The following is a 22,645-nucleotide window of genomic DNA, read 5'->3' as shown; positions in this document are numbered from 1 at the left end:
AAACCACCTTAAAATTATTTCAGACACTCCAACAACCATAATGAGAAGAAAAAGGCTAAATGAACCATACCCCCCAACCAGCGTGTTTCACTGTCATTTGTCATTCAAACCTCCTGTGAGCTTGTTGCACGTCTGTCTCTGACCTCTAGTCCAGGCCATCTGCCATCTGTTGTAGGGGATAGTTGTATGTTCTACTTAGCCAATTTTGACCTGACTGATCCTGATTGCTCTGTGAAACATAAGCTTTCACCAATCATATCAAACAATGTTTTCTCACTTACTGACCTCTGGGTAAAAGGTTAATGTGGGGTATTTGATAGACTCACATCTTCCTGGCCTCCCAAGTGGTACACTGTTCTAAGGAAGTGAACAGGCTGAGGCACGACTCCTATTTAAATTAATGTCCTTTCTCTTTTTGGTAATTTATTCTTGGCACAGAAAATAGAGGCCCACAACTGATGACAGCACCAAACAGAGATCACTGAATTCAGTTAATTTCAAAACACTGCAGAGAGCAACCCCACACACATACACTTGTCAGCCTCCAGCGACAATCCCAGTCACATTAAACCATACAATCCCAGTCACATTAAAGCCTGGAGTTTGTTAAACGGCATTTGCACTTGGATTTAAACTGGTGACATGAAAATAGAACTCTTTGGCCATGCACACCACTGGTGGTTTTGGCATCTAAAGAAGGATGCAGAAAATAACTTCACACCTGTTGAAAAATATGGTGGTGTATCTTTGATGTTTTGGGGCTATTTTGCTTCCACTGGTCCTGGGGCCCTTGTTAAGGTCAATGGCACTTGGCCGTAAATTGATCTTCCAGCAAGACAATAACCCCAAGCACTAATCAAAATCCATAAAGAAATGGTTAATTGACCACAAAACCCACATTTTGCAATGGCCATCTCAGTCTCTGGTCTTGAACCCCATTGAAAACCTGTGGTTTGAATTGAAGAGGGCAGTCTAAGAGTAGACGAAGGCTATCAGGGATCTGGAAAGATTCTGTTTGGAGGAATGGTCTAAGAACCCTCCCAACGTGTTCTCCAACCTCATAAAACATTATAGAAAAAGGTTCAATGTCGTTATCCTCGCAATGGGAAGGTGTTAAGTATGGAAAACAGGGGTGACAATCATTTTGGCATTTAAAAAAAAATGTATTACTTGATAAACAAAATCTCTTATTCTGAGCAATTATATTAGTGTAAAATAATATAATTTTCCTTATTTCTTTTGCATCCAATATTGCTCAGTATTTTATACAGTATGTTTTACTCATCTTTATCAAAAATTATGGACCTGGCTATATATATATATGTAATATTCAGAGAAGGCTGAATTGTAGGAGAATCACAGCTGTGGCATGGATCATGGATGGGGGCTGCCCTCTCGTTCCCTCCGGGGCTGTCCATGGCTCGTTCACGTCAGGACGTAATGGAGATGGATGAGCGGGGTGTCCGGAGTTGGGCAGGCTAGGAAATGGGAGCGAGGGTGCGGCTGGAACGACAAAGAAAGACCCTGCTTATCCTGTCACAGAGGAGCAGAGGAGAGCTGAGGTGTGACAGCTGGAATAGGCCTACAGGGGAGACGGCTGTGTGTGTCACTGTCTCTCTCCCATCAATCTCTCGCTCACTCCCTCCCTCCATCCCTCCATCACCCCACCACAATCCCGTATCTCACACACTGTGAGCAAGCTGGCTAGAGCTGGTCAGGCTTGTCACTGGCTGGTGGCAAGAGTATTAAAACTATCCAAAAGAGTCCAGGTGTGATTTGACATCTAATGTAGCAATATTTGGTGCCGTTTGTGATCTTTTGGACATGTTTTTGTTTTTATTGTTGTTGTTGTGACACATTTTACATTGGATATTTGGTGGCCTCAGTTTCATTACGCACTGCCAATGTTGCGGAGATGAGTCGGTAATGGTTGCTCATGGTCACGTGCTGCTGTTCCAGTTTCAACTGTCGGTCATGGTTGCTCATGGTCACGTGATGATGGTCATGCTGCTGCTCCAGTTTCAACTGTTCTGCCTGAGGCTATGGAATACTGACCTGTTCACCGGACGTGCTACCTGTCCCAGAACTGCTGTTTTCTCTCTCTATCGCACCTGCTGTCTCTAACTCTGAATGATAGCTATGAAAAGCCAACTAACATTTACTCCTGAGGTCCTGACCTGTTGCACCCTCTACAACCACTGTGATTATTATTATTTGACCCTGCTGGTCATCTATGAACATTTGAACATCTTGGCCATGTACTGTTATAATCTCTACCCGGCACAGCCAGAAGAGGACTGGTCACCCCTAGCCTGGTTCCTCTCTATGTTTCTTCCTAGGTTCCTGCCTTTCTAGGGAGTTTTTTCTAGCCACCGTGCTTCTACATCTGCATTGCTTGCTGTTTGGGTTTTAGGCTGGGTTTCTGTATAGCACTTTGTGACATCAGCTGATGTAAAAAGGGCTTTATAAATACATTTGATTGGTTGATTGATGAGGTAGCACTGCCTGCGACTTCAAAATAGAGAATTTCCTCTTGGTCTAACAGTCAAGACGTTGGTTTCTCTTGTGGGAGATCTGTGTTCAGATCCCACCGTGACACCAATCTCTCAGAAATGTGATGACAGAAACAAAAGTGCAACATTGTTACTGATTTGTTTCGCAATTTTAAGTTGAATAGCGGAGGTGCATAAAGATGACAGATCCCATGCACTTACGACAATTTCCTAAGTTTGGTGTATTGTGCATTGCTCTTCATTACTCTTTTTTTTGTATCGTCCTTAGCAGAGTATACATCCCAATTTTAGCTCCAAGATGTCAGCAATAAAAAAAAAACGAAAAAGTCGATTTATTGCCGTAGTTTAAAAACTATGAATAGTGCTTAAATAATGTCCTCATATCTGAATTCTGCCATCTTTATGCACGTTCGCCATTGAGGATTCACAAATATAACCAAGTTTGAGTTGTAATTTACCTCCAGCTCATCAGATAGAAGTGGGGAGGTGCACAATGACTCACTGTTAGTCATCATTAATTATAGGAACAAAACATCTAGTCATTGCTGTGATTACCTGATAGAGGTGGTTTGCTCCCAAACACAAAATCTGTTTTCCTCTGTCTGGGATATTTGTCCGTGTACTGTAGGGTATTATTAATAACATGTTTTTTTTTCTAAATGAGACGTCACCTGGAACAGGTGTGATTTTAAAGAAAGAGAAGTTGATGTGATTGTAAACTGCTGGCATGTTTAGTACTGGTTCTGTTTTTTTTCTCGTTTAAAAAATAATAATTATAAAACATTGCACCCACAACCCTATTACTCTCAACTTTGATTCAACCAAAACATTGTTTGATTCATTTTCCCATGGATAAATCTCACTCAAAAAAGACACATAAAAATGTGTATGGTTAAACTCTTAAATGTATCTAAAAAAATAAATGTACTATTTATTAAAAGCTTACCTTAATTATATTTCCTATTTCATTCCACAGCCATATAATGCATCTCAGTGTCTTGTTCTTTGGTTTCAAATCCAACTCCTATACAAGAATTATCCACCATTTCCCATGTTGAATGGCATTGACCTTGTGCCACTGCAGTCAAAGGTAGTTTGAGGTAATGAATCTGCTCCAGGGTGAAGCTTCCCCACATACAGATCTAGGATCAATTTCCCCTTCCTCAATCTACCTACCTCAACCTTAACCATCTGTGGGGAAATGCAAAACTGACCCAAGATCAGCGTCTTAGGGCCAATTTACACCAATTCATCCTCAACCTAAATGTTCTCTGTAGATCTCTTAGCTAATGAAGTGGAATGAGTAGTTGATGATCATGTCAATTGGTCAATACTTGGTTAAGGATGAATGGGAGGGCCACTAGCAGGTTGACTTGTACAGTAAAAGGATAGGCGGTGTCGAGTGTGATACAGTGACCAAAGCTTGATACACAGATCTAAGCCCAGTTCCGTTTCTTCCCTTTAAAACCTCTTAGAACCACCCATCCCGGATCCGGTATATTTGTCATCAGCAACGCTGAGTAGCATAGTGCAACAGTCAAATAATATTACTAGAAAATATTCATATTCATGAAATCACAAGTGAAATATAGTGAAACACAGCTTAGCCTTTTGTTAATCACCCTGTCGTCTCAGATTTTGAAATGATGCTTTTGTCACGGCTTTCTTCCTGGGAAGGAGAGGCAGAACAAAACGCAGCGTGGTTATAGTTCATGGTTCTTTAATAAGAAAACTCAAACAAACTACAAAACAATAAACGTGAAAACCGTAACAGTCCCATGTGGCACTAACACAGGAAACAATCACCCACAAAATACCCAAAGAATATGGCTGCCTAAATATGGCTCCCAATCAGAGACAACAATAAACACCTGCCTCTGATTGAGAACCAATCCAGGCAACCATAGACTTACCTAGACACCTAAAAGAACACAACCCCATAAATCTACAACAAAAAACCTAGACAGGACAAAACACATAAATCACCCATGTCACACCCTGGCCTAACCAAAATAATAAAGAAAATAAAGATAACTAAGACCAGGGCGTGACAGCTTTACAGCGAAAGCAATACAAGCGTTTGTGTAAGTTTATCGATAGCAGAACAAAACAATAAGTACACCTAGCATCAGGTAACTTGGTCACGAAAATCAGACAAAAATTCCAAATTATATCCATAATGTACACAAAAACATGTCAAACGTTTTTTCTAATCAATCCTCAAGGTGTTTTTCAAATATCTATTCGATAATATATCAACCGGGACAGTTGGCTTTTCACTAGGACCGGGAGTAACAATGGCCGCTTCTCTCTTTTGCACACAAATCACTCTGAGAGCCCCCACCTGTCCACTTACGCAATGTGGCCGTTCACGCTCATTCTTCAAAATAAAAGCCTGAAACTATGTCTAAAGGCTGTTGACACCTTAGGGAAGCCATAGAAAAAGGAATATGGTTGATATCCCTTTCAATGGGAAATAGGGATGCATAGGAACACAGGGTCTCAAAATAAGAGTCACTTCCTGATTGGATTTTTCTCAGGCTTTGGCCTGCAATATCAGTTCTGTTATACTCACAGACAATATTTTTACAGTTTTGGAAACTTTAGAGTGTTTTCTATCCTAAGCTGTCAATTATATGCATATTCTAGCATCTGTTTACTTTGGGAACGTTATTTTTCCAAACATAAAAATAGTGCCCCCTAGCTTCAAGAGGTTAAGTGGGCCACCTAAAAATGGTGCACTCGTTCAGTCCCATTCAAGGGTTTAAAACAATTGAGATGGTGTATGAATTTGCTAAAGGGAGTTTCCACTATATCTCAATCCAGTCATTTTACATCCACAAATGTGAGTTTACGAGTGCACACTGGGAGAAGGCGGGAAAACACATTTGGGTTCTAGTCCTGGATCTCTCATCGTGTTTGAGAACTAAAGGTTCTAAACCCCATGTTATTTACAAGGTTTGTTGTTTATTCATCTAAACACAGAACTATAGACCTTTTCAGCTTCAATTGCGATTTTAAGCATGCTGGGCTCCCAAACAGACCTGCACTTCATCGCTAACATTCTGAGAAGATAATGACTGGTGTTTTCTCATTTGGATCCACCCAAATCTGTAAACAAGGTCATAGAAAGCCATTCTGACAAAGGAAAAGGCACTCATTATTGAAAGCAAAACACATCCTATGTGGCATTTTTGCTAATAGAATCAGCTTCCACTTTGATAGCTCATCGTAAGTGGCCAAACACGGTCTGCACTCCTGTTTTAGATGTTACCTAATCGGCGTGTCATCAACCTTGCTCAATAGCATTGTTTTCCATAAAGTGTCAGAGTAATTCATGTAATTGAAAATGTGTGATAATAGAACTGTGAAAATCACTGAGCCACTCATGATGAAATGGAACCCATTTGTGTCCACACCGCCCCATAAAAGTAACTTTGTTTTAGGAAACCATCTCATTTACATTTAAGTAATTTTAGCAGGCCCTCGTCTTATCCAGAGCAACTTACATCAAGTACTAATTTACCAACAAATCACAGAAACTGAATGGATGTCAAACATATTAATTGTTTTTTGATATACATTTTTACCCGTCAGACTAAATGAACAGATTTTCTAGTTTCTATTACACAAGATATTTACACCAAGGTGGCACCACAGGTATCAGAGTGGTGTGGCTGAAATCTAACCAGGTAAAACTCAGAACCTTATACAGTATGATGGGAGTTTTCTAATCAGGTCACATGTTGTTTTTTTTAACTCCTTGAAAAACTCCTGGCCTTGGGAAGGATGAAAACCCTATCAAACTGCAGTAACCTTGTAGGACTAGGGGGATTCTTATGCACAGAGAGATAAAGCAACATGATTGGACAATAAAACTCACAGGGCTGAGTTTGTTTTATGCAGGTTTGCATCGTGTAGTCATGCCTTATGCAATTTTAGGCCTAATTAAAATTATTATCTCACAGTCTATGTCAGGTATTGTGTTTAATTATTAAATCCAGTTGAAAATTGTGGATTTAAAAAGTCTAGGTAGTCTAGTCAGCCCAAGTGTGAATATAAACCAAATTTGATCCCATTCACATTTTCTCACAAACAAATGGACTGTATACGTTACCACTTTGTTTACCTTGGCCAGAGAGACAGGGTGCATAGTAGGCTAGAGACTATCCAGCTGCTGTTGTTAGTAGCCTACAGTTGATCAGACTGAAAAATGTGCCCGTTTCCAATGAAATACAGCATTTCAGATTGCTAATGCATTCGGAATGTATTCAGACCCCTTGACTGTTTCCACATTTTGTTACGTTACAGCCTTATTTTAAAATTCATTACATTTTCCCCCCTCATCAATCTACACACAATACCCCATAATGACAAAGCAAAAACAGGTTTTTAGAAATTGTTTAAAAAAGTAACTATTCAGACCCTTCACTCAGTACTTTGTTGAAGCACCTATGGCAGCGATTACAGACTATAGTTTTCTTGGGTATGACACTACAAGCTTGCCACACCTGTATTTGGGGAGTTTCTCACATTCTTCACTGCAGATCCTCTCAAGCTCTGTCAAGTTGGATGGGGAGCGTCACTGCACAGCTATTTTCAGGTCTCTCCAGAGATGTTAGATCAGGTTCAAGTCCGGGGTCTGGCTGGGCCACTCAAGGACATTGAGACTTGTCCCGAAGCCACTTCTGTGTTGTCTTGGCTGTGTGCTTAGGGTCTTTATCCTGTTGGAAGGTGAACCTTCGCCCCAGCCTGAAGTCCTGAGCTCTCTGGAGAAGGTTTTCATCAAGGATCTCTCTGTACTTTTCTCAGTTCATCTTTCCCTCGATCCTGACTAGTCTCCCAGTCCCTGCCACTGAAAAACATCCCCGTAGCATGATGCTGCCACCACCTTGCTTCACCGTATTGATGGTGCCACGTTTCCTCCAGACGTGACGCTTGACCTTCAGGCCAAAGACATCAATCTTGGTTTCATCAGACCAGATCATTTTGTTTCTCATGGTCTGAATGTTCTTTAGGTGCCTTTTGGCAAACTCCAAGTGGACTGTCATGTGCCTTTTACTGAGGAGAGCTTCTCTACCATGAAGGTCTGATTGGTGGAGCGCTGCATTGGTAGAGCGCTACAGAGATGGTTGTCCTTCTGGAAGATTCTCCCAGGAACTCTGGAGCTCTGTCAGAGTGAGCATCGGGTTCTTGGTCACCTCCCTGACTAAGGCCCTTCTCCCCCGATTGCTCAGTTTGGCCAGCTCTAGGAAGAGTCTTTATGGTTCCAAACTTCTTCCATTTAAGAATGATGGAGGCCACATTGTTCTTTGGGACCTTCAATGCTGCAGAAATGTTTAGGTACCCTTCCCCAAATCTGTGCCATGACACAATCCTATCTGAGAGCCCTTCGACCTAATGGCTTGGTTTTTACTCTGACATGCACTGTCAACTGTCCAATCAATTGAATTTACCACAGGATGATCAATGGAAACAGGATGCACCTGAGCTCAATTTTCGAAGTCTCATAGCAAAGGGTCTGAGTACTTATGTAAATAAGGTATTTCTGTTTTTTTATTAAATGTTTTACTTGCAAAAATGTTTAAAAACCTGTCTTCGCTTTGTCATTATTGGGTATTGTGTGTAGATTGATGGGAAAAAAATATTCAATCAATTTTAGAATAAGGCTGTAATGTAACTCAATGTGGAAAAAGTCAAGTGAATCGTTTCCGAATGCACTGTATGGGAGAGTTTTTGCTTGCGTCTGTCGGGTGTGATAGGTTGTCACGCTTGCTAAAGCCCCCTAAGATCTAAGGGCTCTGGGCTGGGTTTCTACTCAGCTAACATATGGAATTATTTTAAGAAGGTCATATCAAGGATCATTTAGCTATTAGATTTGACATTTTAGGGCCCCTGTAAGTATAAAACTGAATATTTGCCAATTATTTGATTAGACGTTGAATTTGGCCTTACCGCTATTAGCCCACAGAAACACATTGAATAACATATTTATATATGGCAAAACAGAAGCTTGTGGGGATCGTAGAGCATAACTGAGTTTTGTAGGCCAAACTGTTCAGACGCTACATACATTTCCATGAGAAGACAGACTTTTCTCCTGGTCCACCGCAGATGCGGAAGACCGACATTGGCGGATGCAGTGGACTGAGACGCAGCCCATGCAAAAAACTGATATTTCTAGCTGAAACAGACAGATCTGGATGGGGATTTTTTATCATGCTAATTCGATTTCCATGGGGATGCGGAGATCAATAAATACCAGAGGAAAGTGGAGAGCACACCTTGAGTTTTATGCCCGACCTGCTTTTTTTGTGAATCTGATAGGTCAAGACACGCAAACAGCCTGCAGCAGCACTCCAATGTGAAGGACTGAGAAATTGTGCATGAGTTGACAAATCATGAGGCAAATCGGTAAAAAAACAGCACTTTGCATTGACATATTTTAGTAAAATAATTTGAAAAGTGCTGTGGCAAATGCCTCCTCACGTTTTCTGGCGTCTGTATTGAGAACATTCTCTCTGAGTTAAATGAGATTTTTTTTTGCAGGGGAGACTAGATTGAAAAGGAAAGAATATGTCCTCATTCCTCTGGAAAAGCCACAAAACTAATGTCTATGCACCCTCGTCCAATTCAGATGTTCTATTCATTTCATAACCGTGCCTTTGCCACCCGTTTAATTCAACAGTAACAACAGAAGATGAGAAAGAACCCCAAGTGCGTTACACTGACAGCAGATACATGTCCTCTCTAAATATATATACTGTAGGTTTTAATCTGTACCACCACCTGTCCATAGGATAAATTGGTGACTGCTCAGTGAGGTTTCCAATATTGCTGCTGCAATTTAGATATGCCCCTCATGAGTGAAATGTAATTATCATTTGTTGTACAAAGGCCCATGTTTCCCCCCCACATCTCAGTCAATTACACACACAGACAAGGAAACTCCTTTCACACTGCACAAGCTCAATGTAAATAGATGTACTGTACAGCGCACAAATGAGAACATTGGATGAGTGTGCTTGCATAAGCACTGTTCTTATACACACAATGTTGAGAACATGCTGGAACAGGAACCTTTTGAGAGCTCCTGCGGTCATACTGGGGATTGTATTGATTTTAATTTGCAACTGAACGAAGTGCTCAAAAAGAGGACAGAATCGTTCCAGATAATTAGCGAGCCCTCGAGGTGTTATGGGAGGTAGAGAGGAGCTCGCTGAGAAGAGGATGAAAGAACAATCTCTAACACTTTCCATGTACAAGCTGTATAGTCCCTGTTTTTATGCGCAGTGTATTGTATAACTTGCTATCACCATTCATAAGACATCATCATGGTCTCCTATAACTGCCTGTATATGTGCATAATTGTTTTAAAGGCAAGAAGGCAGGCGGTTCATGAAGTGTTATTGACACATCAGAATTTTATTTTATTTCAGCAGAATTTTTTTATCCAAATGGACTTACAGTACAGCGAGTGCATACATTTTTTGTATGTTAAACCCACAACCATGTGTCACGTTCTGACCTTACTTCCTTTGTTTTTGTCTTTGTTTTAGTATGGTCAGGGTGTGAGTTGGGGTGGGCAGTCTATGTTTGTTTTTCTATGTTGGTTTTTGAGTTTGGCCTAGTATGGTTCTCAATCAGAGGCAGCTGTCAATTGTTGTCCCTGATTGAGAATCATGCTTAGATAGCCTGGGTTTCACTTTTGGTTTGTGGGGACACCGTGCACTGTGCTGTGCTGTCTGGCGCTGCCGGAGTCTCCCGTCCATTCGGGACCCGTGGCGTGGGTCCCCAGTCCAAGGTCGGCGGTGAGGGTCGCCGCTCTAAAGAGGCCACGGAGGCGGGCTAAGAGGCGCAAAAAAACTATGGTGAAGTGGGGTCCACGTCCCGCGCCAGAGCCGCCACCGCGGACAGACGCACACCCAGACCCTCCCCTATAGGTTCAGGTTTTGCGGCCGGAGTCCGCACCTTTGGGGGGGGGTACTGTCATGTTCTGACCTTAGTTCCTTTGTTTTTGTCTTTGTTTTAGTATAGTCAGGGCGTGACTTGGGGTGGGCAGTCTATGTTTGTTTTTCTATGTTGGCTTTTGAGTTCGGCCTAGTATGGTTCTCAATCAGAGGCAGCTGTCAATTGTTGTCCCTGATTGAGAATCATACTTAGGTAGCCTTGGTTTCACTTTTGGTTTGTGGGTGTTTGTTTCCGTGTGAGTGTTCGGGCCACACGGTACTGTTTCGTTTTGTTCACATTGTTTATTGTTTTGTTCCAGTGTTCAGTTTGTTTATTAAAAAGACATGAACACTTACCACACTGCACCTTGGTTCTCCTCTCCTTCCCCAGACGACAAGCGTTACACCATGGCATTGCTAGCACTACACATTTACCAACTGGGCCACACAGAACTACTTGGTCTGTGAGGTTTCAAATGCTACAGGTAACTGCCAAAATAAAGGATACACTTGAGTAAATGAGGGTTATGTTTCACTAAATGATATTACTCCGCGGCAGAGGGATACATCCAAGGTGAGGATTTACAGATTTACTCCCATGTACACCTGTCTAACGGCTGGTCCACCCCTATATATAGACCCCATGGCCGCGACACACGTTCTCTGTCATTTTCTCGGCAGACGTCCATATGGTTTGAGGTACAAACTTTCTGAAGATCGCTTGGTAAGTCACTGGTAAGTGTAATATCTTGCGTGGAAGTATACTCACTGGCTGTTTGTAGCCTGGAGCAGCTGGCCATGTGGCCACCCCCTCTTGAGTGCTCCACTTGCTGTGCACGGTTGATCTGTATCTTCCGCCTGTGGTTTGTCGTACTTGTGTTTCGTTACCGTTACACTATGACTCCATGTGCATCCATTAGTAGGGTGACGCTTGCTGCCACAAACTGTAATTTACCTTACACAACTTGCCGACTGGCTTGTTCTATGTGTCTGTTGTGAGTTACTTAAACATGCTGCTCCCTGCGTCCTAGGCTGCTAATTACCCTGCACGTTTTTTTCTTGTTCTTTCCTCTACAGAGTGTAAGAGTATCATGGTGGGCTTTCCAATACGTTGAGGCATCAACTTTGGAGTTCCTTAACGGAGTTACTCCATCATATGGTACTGTTTTTACTGCTTGGATATTAAACCGGCTAGGTAATATTGTAGTTGGCGTAAAACAAAAAACAAATAAATCAAATCCATTACCTGGTTGCTGTTTTTTTTGTCTGCCTGTTTTTCCCACACGGGTCTTCCCTGTTTTTTTGCAGAGGTACAGGGTAATTTATCCCTCACCGGGTTCCTATTCCTCCAAGCGGGTCACGACATACGCTCTCCCAGGGCGTCGGACCCCTGCTCCGTGGCCTTGCTGGCTTGGCTGAGCTTATGGCTTCCCTTTGTGACTGGTGTGATGGTGGCATTCCCCCTGGAGATCCACATACCTCCTATATGCATTGCCTGTGTTTGAGCCATGCGGAGAGGGCGGCGGAGCGCCCTACTGGATGCCTGTTTTGTGTGGTGTTCTCAGAACGCCTGCGCCTGGCGCGATTTGAGGCCATGCACGAGTGGGTCGACCAGGCTCGGGCTCAGGCTGGGGACGAGCTCCCTCCCTCAGGAGTGGTGCGCCGGAGTGGTGCGCCAGTGAGCTGTTAGTCCCTCTACTGGGCCAAGTAGCCTTCCCAGGAAGCGTAGCCAGAGCCACCGCAGGCAGAGCCCATCTGCTGCCAGTCCTGGACGGAGGCAGGAGTCGGACCGCTGGGACCACCTTGAATGGAGGGTGCATGCCCTGCGTCAGGAGTTTGAGAGCTTCGATGGCGACAACAGCTATTCTCTGTTGGCCAGTGATGGGCTGTTCCTGGGGGACTATGCTAGCACTGTTCACCACCGTGAGCGGGGCTACCAGGCTGACAGGCCATCAGAAGCCGGCAGCGGGGCTTCATCGCCCCCAGGGTCTCGAGAGGCTATGAGGAGCCTACTCACTCGGGTAACCACTACACTGGACATCAAACTGGTGGACAGTGATGATTCTCCATCTGTCCCCATCTCGTCTGAGTTCCGCGAGGCCTTGCAGGAGAGCTGGGGCTCTGCCAGGGAGCGCTTCCGACTCTCTCCTGCCCTAGTCGCCAATCAGTCGCCACTGAAGACACCTGCTCCTTTTCCCTGACCCAATCACATCCCCTTTCCCTTGGTTTAAAAACCCAGTCAGTTGTTTTCCCAAACTCTCTTCTCTCTCTCTCTCCCCTTCTCTTTGTAAGGAGCTATTTCTCTTTAGTTTGGTGCCTACATCTCACTTTGTCTGTAATTATGTGAGTATGTATTGTTGTGGTTCATGACTGTTTGTTTGTTGGTGGGAAAAAGAGGTACAAAGCCAAGTCGCCCATGGGCATACATTACCTGTAGGAAAACTTTGTCCAGGTACCCTAGTTAGAACTGGGCGGACCACCCACTGTATTTTATTGGTTAGTTAGCTAGCAGTGCTTGAGGCAGGTAAGACTAGCTTAGGGGTTTTTGGATATTTATTATTTCTTTCCTTGGGTCCAGCTCAGCCCCCCCCTATTACTGTGTGTTTAAATAATAAACCATTAGTGTTTGACAGTAAATTTAAGTTGTCTGTGGTTATTGGTTTCGGTGGTGGAGTTTAAACACTTGATCGATGTATATATCATAGAAGAGTGTAATTGTTTTTAGGTCAACTGTTTTTAGTCAAGACGCTTGTGTTTTTAATGTACAATGTTTTTGTTGTACTGTATGTGTGTTTATAGTTTTGTTTAATGTTGTGTTAGTGTATGTAAATTGTTTTGTCTGAAACGTTGTTCCCTCTGATGTTATTGGACCAGGTCTCTCTTGGAAAAAACCTGTATAAATAAAGGTAAAATAAAAAATAATTCTCACTGTTCCTTTTCACTATTATGATTTGTATGAGATATGTTACGGGTCTCGGTTCCATCCCCCTAGACTGCAGGGCCAAAGGGATTCGTAACAACTGGACCATGCAGTTATGTTGCGGTCGCATAGTCACTCGGCCTCCAGGAGGACCCGACCATGATAGTTGCCATGGTCCTCCCGGACCGGGAGATTATAGGGTGGAACCCACGACTGAAGCCGGGAGCCCCAGAGTCTTTGATGCGGACTTGAAAGCCACATATGGGTCCCTCTGCTCTCTTACCAATGCGGCCATGCTGCTGCAGGCCTACCTGCTGACTCTTTTGCCCCGGCTGCTGGAGGGCACAGAGGAGGTCCTCCGGAAAGCAATGGAGGTGTCTCGCCTGCTTTCCCTGATCCAGAGGGATGTGGCCCGCGCCAACGGATGGGCCATGGCGCAGGTGGTTACCTCCTGGCGTCATCTCTGACTGGCCCAATCCCGTCTGCCAGCTGCTCTCCAGAGCACATTTGCCACTCTCCCCATCACCCCAGGGCTGACGTTTGACCCAGGGGTTGATGACATTCTGGACCAGACCGATAAGGTTCGGAGGGACTGAGAGACCCTGAGATGGTTCATGCCGCCTCCTCAGGCCTCGGGTCCAAGGCAGACAGACCCACCTCCAAGGCTATCGCCACCCACCTGCACCCGAGCGACAGTGAGGTCCCTCTCCTGCCCCATCGCCTCATGCTGAGAGAGATACAGCATGCGTTGGAGCAATTACCTGTCAACCGTCACTACCATAGAGACGTGCCTGGGGAACGAGGCGCTCGGGGCGCCAGAGGAGAGGCGGGCCCCGGCAGGACCCCTGACACACCCTTCCCCGGCCTCGGCTAAGGGCAATGTGGTTAATGTGGGAGGAGGATGTGGAGTTCCCCTGGGTGTTGTCCACAATGGGGGTACCGACTTCAATGCCGGTGCTGGCCCCCGTCCTTCAGGGGCCTTTTTGTCACCACGGTGGCCAACCCCCTGAAGAAAACCCTGCGGCTAGAGATCTCCTCACTCCTGGACAAGGGTGCCATCCACAGGATTGAGACATCAGAATGGCTAGGTGGGTTCTACTCCACTTATTGTGTGGTCCGCAAAAGAGACGGAGGGTTTCAACCGATTCTGGAACTCTGCAACCTCAATGGGTACTTGAAGGTACTGAGGTTACACATGCTGTCCCCAACCCACGTGTTGTAGGCTGTGTCCAGGGACCAGTGGTTTGTGAAGCTGGACCTGAGGGATGCTTACTTCCAGTAGCTCCGATTCACTTTCGAAAGGGCAGCTTACGAATTCATGGTTCTTCCCTTCGGCCTCTCCTTGGCAGCCCGCGCTTTCACAAAGTGCATGGACGATGTCCTGGCACCTCTCATATCCCGAGGATTGTTGACCCTCAATTACCTGGACGATTAGCTGATTTGTGCCCCAATCAGGACCCAGGTCCTGTCAGACAGAGACATGCTCTTGACCCATATCGGCAGGCTCGGGCATTACTGTAAACGACAAGAAGAGTCGCCTGACGTCCACCAAGAGGGTGGCCTTCATTGGCATGGAATTGGACTCAGTCCTCATGAGAGCACGCCTGCCCACCAGAAGGGTTCAGGTGATCTTATCTTGCCTCAAGCATTTCTATCCTGATGGGAGTGGTCTTTTCCAAGATGACAATGACCCCATCCACAGGGCATGAAAGCTATGTCAACTGTATGACATGGCCGTCTGTCACCAGATCTCAACCCAACCCAACGCCCTATTTAGCCACTTTATGTTGGTGTTTCCTTTATTTTGGCGGTTACCTGTACATGAGAAAACAAGGATCAACTTAACACTGAAATATCTCCAATAGTCTCAGAGAGGAGGAATAGGTATACAAATAGAATTAATAGAAAGGGGGTTTCCATTCAAGTCAATGATGGCATAATGGGTGGACTGCAGCCATTTTGAGTGTACCCTTTCCTGGGTCAAAATTATACATGTTAAGACAATGTTGTCACAAATATTGGTCCCAATGTTGCAAAGAGTTATGGGATATTAGAATCCCGTTGTCCTAACCTTCCAATCTTCAACCAAGAACCATACCAGGAAGTAAAAGTTGGAAGTGTACCCTTCTATCTGTACTGTGATTGGTTGAGTCAACTCAACTGACATTACACAAAATACATTCCATTGCATGAGCCACATCAGTTAGCGTCATTTGAATGAACATTCTATATTACCATGGCAATCCAGCATCAGTTGATAGAACATTCCCATATACCATGGAAAATTTGCATCACAGGTTTACCAGTCAAATTGCCATGGATAGAGCTTCCAAGCCTGTTATATTCATTCTATTTCTATGAGAATATGGCTCTATTCAGTCATATGAAGTGTGCTGGCTGTCACTGGCAACGCGGTAAACACATCATTGTCGTCTGTTCATTTACAAAGTTCTCTGCAGAAACGACCATACATCACTCCTGACACACAGAAGTATGAAATATCTCACTCACTCCCAGGGATGGCTAATTCTTCAAAATCCTTTTATTGCTACTGATCTAGGAAAAACAGCCGGGAAACCTGGATACTGGGTTTGATTATTATATAGCAGCCCACAGTCACTTCAACTCTACTGCTGCTGACTCTTTTTCAATGTCTCCCCATTTTTCCTCCTCCTATCTCTCTTCTGCCCTCTTTGGATTTTTCTCTCTCTTATAACTGCTTTGTATCTTTTGATTGATCTGAATATGGTTGAATGCTTCTTATCCTCCTATCCTCCCATGCCAAAATCTGACCCTTAATATACTCATCTCTCTCTCTCGTTTACTCTTTCCTCTCTCTCTTATTCTGTACTTTCAGGATTTCAGTGTGTGATGAAGACAAGTTCCGCCACAATGAGTTCATCGGAGAGACACGCATTCCCCTCAAGAAACTCAAGCCCAACCAGACCAAGAACTTCTACAACTGCTTGGAGAAACAGCTACCTGTAAGTTATCTCCAATTTGCCTTTTTCATCCTCCCCTTTGAATCCAAATGTAAGCATTTCCTAAGGTAAATTGGTTATTTGGTCTCCACTGCTAAATTACAAACCTCGACATGTAAATGTTATGTTCTGTATGTACATTTAATTTGCCTAAATAGAAATCTTACCTATGGTTGAAAGACATCAATACTGTATGTCTTCTGTTATTAATAAACAATGAGCCTTGAAACATCTCACATACAGCCCAATTCCTTAACTTCATGAAACAACCACAGTAATTTCAATGAAACACCACTTACTGAGGGGTCTGTTCAACACTGCCCCTCTCCTCTAATTAATTAAGCAGGTTAACAGCATTAAAGACCAGAGAGAATGACGGTTTCTCATAATCCATAGAACAAGCAATTATATTTACCAAGGACTGAGCATGGATGCAGGAGGCAAATGATTGACTCACAAGTGCTACTTACTTAGTGCACTGGAGGCTGTTATTGTCATCAAAATAGCTATTGTGTGGTTATTTTACGTTACTGTTGCTAGCCAAATATGGACAAGCTTCTTTCACATACAATAGCTCCACCTTAAATTTCAATTGAACTTGAGATCTACTAAATCGATCTTTCATTTAGCTGCAAAGTGTGATTCTCTAAACTTTCTGAAAATGTGGGTTGCTGTTTCCAAGAACCTTAGTTTGGGAACATTACTTTTTACGAATGAGCTGATTGATAGGGTAGATATTGATAGCTTTTCGGAGCCCTTTCTTAATATTCACTCTTTTATCCAAGCGTTGTCGGTAAGATCTCCTAATTTCATCCGGTTTAGCTCACAGAAATACTTTTCTCTTACCGTCAACGACACAATCTGCTCTGAATACTCCGAGAAGGCTTAGCCCAGCCTTCGACTGAACAGCACTGGCTTTTTCGCTGGCTTTCCAATGGACAGCCTGTGGATTACTGAGCTATGTGCTGCTGACGCACATACGGGCTCACACACACACACACACACACACACACACACACACACACACACACACACACACACACACTCTCTCACTCATTCACTCACTCTTCTCATTCCTCAATTAGACTCTTCCCTTTATTGTTTAATTAAAAAGAACCTATGTCTAGAGCTTTCTTCTGGCTATCACCTCTGCTACCACAGCTTCTACTATGTATGTGTGCACGTGTGCGCGTATGCGTGCGTGCTTGTGTGTATACGTCACTGTTTTTGTTTGTCAGTGTGTGTGTGCAGACCAGCTGGGCTCTTGCAGCCAGCCTCACACCTGTATTCAGCTGCTTTGTAGCAATGCAAAGCACCCCAGCAGGGGATAGTTTAGAGAGGGTCTCAGTCAGGGTTGCACAATTAATCGAATTCACATTGAAATCGCAAAATTGACATGCAATATCCATACATCATGCAATATTTTGAAATGCCACTCAGTCACGCGTTGCGTCCTTTTTATAAATTCTGAACAAAATTATGAAGGCAAAATGTAAAGTATTGGTCCCATGTTTCATGAGCTGAAATGAAAGATCCCAGAAATGTTCCATATGCACAAAAACATTATTTCTCAAATTGTGTGCACAAATGTGATTACATCCCTTTTAGTGAGCATTTCTCCTTTGCCAAGATAATCCATCCACCTGACAGGTATGGCATATCAAGAAGCTGATTAAACAACATGATCATTACACAGTTGCACCTTGTGCTGGGGACAATAAAAGGCCTCTCTAAAATGTGCAGTTTTGTCACACAACACAATGCCACAGAAGTCTCAAGTTTTGAGGGAGCGTGCAATTGGCATGCTAACTGCAGGAATGCCCACCAGTGCTGTTGCTAGAGAATTGAATGTTCATTTCTCTACCACGTCTGAGACCAGCCACCTGGACAGCTGATGAAACTGTGGGTTTGCACAACCGAAGAATTTCTGCACAAACTGTCAGAAATCATCTTGGTGAAGCTCACCTGCATGCTACTGGTCCTCACTAGGGTCTTAACCTGACTGCAGTTCGGCGTCATAACTGACTTCAGTGGGCAAATGCTCACTTTCGCATGCTGGAGAAGTGTGCTCTTCATGGGTGAATCCCGGTTTCAACTGTAACGGTGAGATGTCAGACAGCGCGTGTGGCGTTGTGTGGGCGAGTGGTTTGCTGATGTCAACGTTGTGAACAGAGTGCCCCATGGTGGCGGTGTGGTTATGGTATGGGGAGGCATAAGCTACAGACAACAAACACAATTGCATTTTATCAATGGAAATTTGAATGTACAGAGATACCGTGACGAGATCCTGAGGCCCACTGTCTTGCCATTCATCCACCACCATCACCTCATGTTTTAGCATGATAATGCGCAGCTCCATGTCGCAAGGATCTGTACACAATTCTTGGAAGTTGAAAATGTCCCAGTTCTTCCATGGCCTGCATACTCACTAAAATCAAATCAAATCAAAGTTTATTTGTCACATACACATGGTTAGCAGATGTTAATGCGAGTGTAGCGAAATGCTTGTGCTTCTAGTTCCGACAATGCAGTGATAACCAACAAGTAATCTAACTAACAATTCCAAAACTACTGTCTTATACACAGTGTAAGGGGATAAAGAATATGTACATAAGGATATATGAATGAGTGATGGTACAGAGCAGCATACAGTAGATGGTATCGAGTACAGTATATACATATGAGATGAGAATGTAGACAAAGTAAACAAAGTGGCATAGTTAAAGTGGCTAGGGATACATGTATTACATAAGGATGCAGTCGATGATGTAGAGTACAGTATATACGTATGCATATGAGATGAATAATGTAGGGTAAGTAACATTATATAAGGTAGCATTGTTTAAAGTGGCTAGTGATATATTTACAACATTTCCCATCAATTCCCATTATTAAAGTGGCTGGAGTTGGGTCAGTGTCAATGACAGTGTGTTGGCAGCAGCCACTCAATGTTAGTGGTGGCTGTTTAACAGTCTGATGGCCTTGAGATAGAAGCTGTTTTTCAGTCTCTCGGTCCCAGCTTTGATGCACCTGTACTGACCTCGCCTTCTGGATGATAGCGGGGTGAACAGGCAGTGGTTCGGGTGGTTGATGTCCTTGATGATCTTTATGGCCTTCCTGTAACATCGGGTGGTGTAGGTGTCCTGGAGGGCAGGTAGTTTGCCCCCGGTGATGCGTTGTGCAGACCTCACTACCCTCTGGAGAGCCTTACGGTTGAGGGCGGAGCAGTTGCCGTACCAGGCGGTGATACAGCCCGCCAGGATGCTCTCGATTGTGCATCTGTAGAAGTTTGTGAGTGCTTTTGGTGACTAGACATGTCACCCATTGAGCATGTGTGAGATGCTCTGGATCGACATGTATAAACAACGTGTTCCAGTTCACACCAATATCCAGCAACTTCGTACAGCCATTGAAGAGGAGTGGGACAACATTCCACAGGCCATAATCAACAGCCTGATCAACTCTATGCAAAGGAGATGTGTCGCTCTGCATGAGGCAAATGATGGTTACTAGGGTTGAATATTTTCCCGGTATTTTACAAATGTTCCATCCCGAGAATAAATAAATGTTCTTCCTGCTAACCCGGTATTTCCCTCCAAAACCAGAAGTGTCATTCAAAAGCATTATAAAGCATATAAATATGCTTATGTCTGGATTTGATTAAAGCTTTGATTGAAATTCAAGCCTGATGCTCCCTGAGCCTGATGAGCCATACATTTTATGAGCCCTACATTAAAGACATTTAATGAGCCTAAGCGCAAAAAAGCCCAAATGATTGTGCCGTTATCCAATAAATACTGTATATGACATAGGCACATTACTCACAACAGAAAAACACAAAAGCCCATAGATGTAGCTAGCTATATGCTCTCTTGGGTAAATGAATTAAACTAGCTCCTGTAGGCTAATCTTTTTCAGTGTGAACTGTATTACTGTACTTTATTTTATTATACTGTATCATATGGACTGGAATTATGCACACTGTTCAAACCATGATGAAGCAGGGAGAGAACATGTGACTGGTGGAGCACATGTGACCTACACAGTTGCTAGTATAGGCTAGCGAATTAGATTTGAATTTTGAAATATATAATAGGTCCTATTTGTATAATTAGTAGGCTGACGCATATATACACTACCGGTCTAAAGTTTTAGAACTCCTACTAATTCAAGGGTTTTCTTTATTTTTTGACATTTTAAATTCTTCAAATAGCCAACCTTTGCCTTGATGACAGCTTTGCACACTCTTGGCATTATCTCAACCAGCTTCATGAGGTAGTCACCTGGAATGCATTTCAATTAACAGGTGTGCCTTCATAAAAGTTCATTTGTGGAATTTCTTTCCTTCTTAATGCATTTGAGCCAATCAGTTGTGTTGTGACAAGGTAGGGTGGGTATACAGAAGATAGCCCTATTTGGTAAAAGACCAAATTATGTCAAGAACAGCTCAAATAAGCAAAGATAAATGACAGTCCATCATTACTTTAAGACATGAAGGTCAGTCAATAGGGAAAATGTCAAGAACTTTGAAACTTTGAAATTTCATCAAGTGCAGTCGCAAAAACCATCAAGCGCTATGATGAAACTGTCTCTCATGCGGACCGCCACAGGAAAGGAAGACCCAGAGTTACCTCTGCGGCAGAGGATAAGTTCATTAGAGTTACCAGCCTCAGAAATTGCAGCCCAAATAAATGCTTTACAGAGTTCAAGTAACAGACACATCTCAACATCAACTGTTCAGAGGAGACTAGGTTAATCAGGCCTTCATGGTCGAATTGCTGCAAAGAAACCACTACTGAAGGACACCAATTAGAAGAAGAGACTTGCTTGGGCCAACCGCTGTGTCTTTGTGAGACGCGGTGTGGGTGAACGGATGATCTCCACATGTGTATTTCCCACCATGAAGCAAGGAGGAGGAGGTTTTATGGTGTGGGGTGCTTTGCTGGTGACACTGTCTGTGACTTATTTAGAATTCAAGGCACACTTAACCAGCATGGCTACCTCAGCATTCTGCAGTGATACGCCATCCCATCTGGTTTGGGCGTAGTGGGACTATCATTTGTTTTTCAACAAGACAATGACCCAACACACCTCCAGGCTGTGTATGGCCTATTTGACAAATAAGGAGCATGATGGAGTGCTGCATCAGATGACCTGGCCTCCACAATCCCCCGACAACCAAATTGAGATGGTTTAGGATGAGTCGGACCTCAGAATAAAGGAAAAGCAGCCAACAAGTGCTCACATGTGAGAACTCCTTCAAGACTGTTGGAAAAGCATTCCAGGTGAAGCTGGTTGAGAGAATGCCAAGTGTTTGCTAAGCTGTCATCAAGGCAATTTGAAGAATCTCAAATATAAACTATATTTGGATTTGTTTAACACTTTTTTGGTTACTACAAGATTCCATGTGTTATTTCACAGTTTTACTGTCTTTACTATTATTCTACAATGTAGAAAATAGTACAAATTAAGAAAAACCCTTGAATGAGTAGGTGTTCTAAAACTTTTGACCTTTCATAATATTTATCCTAATGTTATTAGCATATCTGCTCTTTTGTTGTCCTTATCTTCATCATTCTAATGACATCCATGGATAATAAAGGAATATAATTAGATGCAGAAGGCTTTCACATGCATAACCCATCATTAATTAGCTAAATACACGACAAATAATGCATTGAATTAATTACCTGAAAGAGGTGGGCTAGGACATCTACTGTATGTATAGAGCTATATATAAATCTAGAACAGAATGATCTATTTTGGATGCAATTTGAATGGACTTAATGGAGAGAGAGAAAGACTGTGAGAGTGGCATGCACTAATTTAAAGCAACAATATTTGAGTGATAGACTGTTTTAAAACTTTAAAAATACAAAAATCTTTACAATAAAAAAAACAAGGTGAACCCCAAAAGCCAGATGGAGATGGGTAAATTAGACACGCATTCGGTCTTTATATTACTGTAGCATAGACTTTGCTGCAGCAAATGTAGGCCTTCCTGTCACAAGAAAAAAAGTTATGATGATGAGATGGTAGGTCTACATGCATTGTGAACTACGCGCCATACTGAGATGGGCTGTCTGTCCCCACCCTGAGCGTTGATGATTCATCATGTGGAGGACGTAGAGAAGCCAGATTTAGATATCGCATATAATTTAAGAGTTCCATTTCACGCCATGCTGGCATATACATAATGTATTATAATTTACCAGTTTCTTGCAGTTATTTATCCCAGGGAAAAGGCCAACAGATGCATATCTGTATTCCCAGTTATGTGAA

The 22,645-nt window shown here is 43.2% G+C and overlaps 1 protein-coding gene across 2 annotated transcripts in view; it reads left to right on the top strand.

The window, feature by feature from the left end:
* doc2b (double C2-like domains, beta) overlaps nucleotides 1–22,645 on the top strand; it is a 263,270-nt gene that overhangs the window by 224,792 nt on the left and 15,833 nt on the right. For both annotated transcript variants that reach the window (XM_029671532.2, XM_065023792.1), the window contains exon 13: nucleotides 16,240–16,366. In XM_029671532.2, coding sequence (XP_029527392.2) covers nucleotides 16,240–16,366 — 127 coding nt within the window. The remainder of the gene's footprint in view (nucleotides 1–16,239; nucleotides 16,367–22,645) is intronic.

This window comes from Oncorhynchus nerka, linkage group LG10 (assembly GCF_034236695.1).
Source record: "Oncorhynchus nerka isolate Pitt River linkage group LG10, Oner_Uvic_2.0, whole genome shotgun sequence".
Lineage (NCBI taxonomy): Eukaryota > Metazoa > Chordata > Actinopteri > Salmoniformes > Salmonidae > Oncorhynchus > Oncorhynchus nerka.
This window is presented reverse-complemented; position numbering and strand designations above follow the sequence as displayed.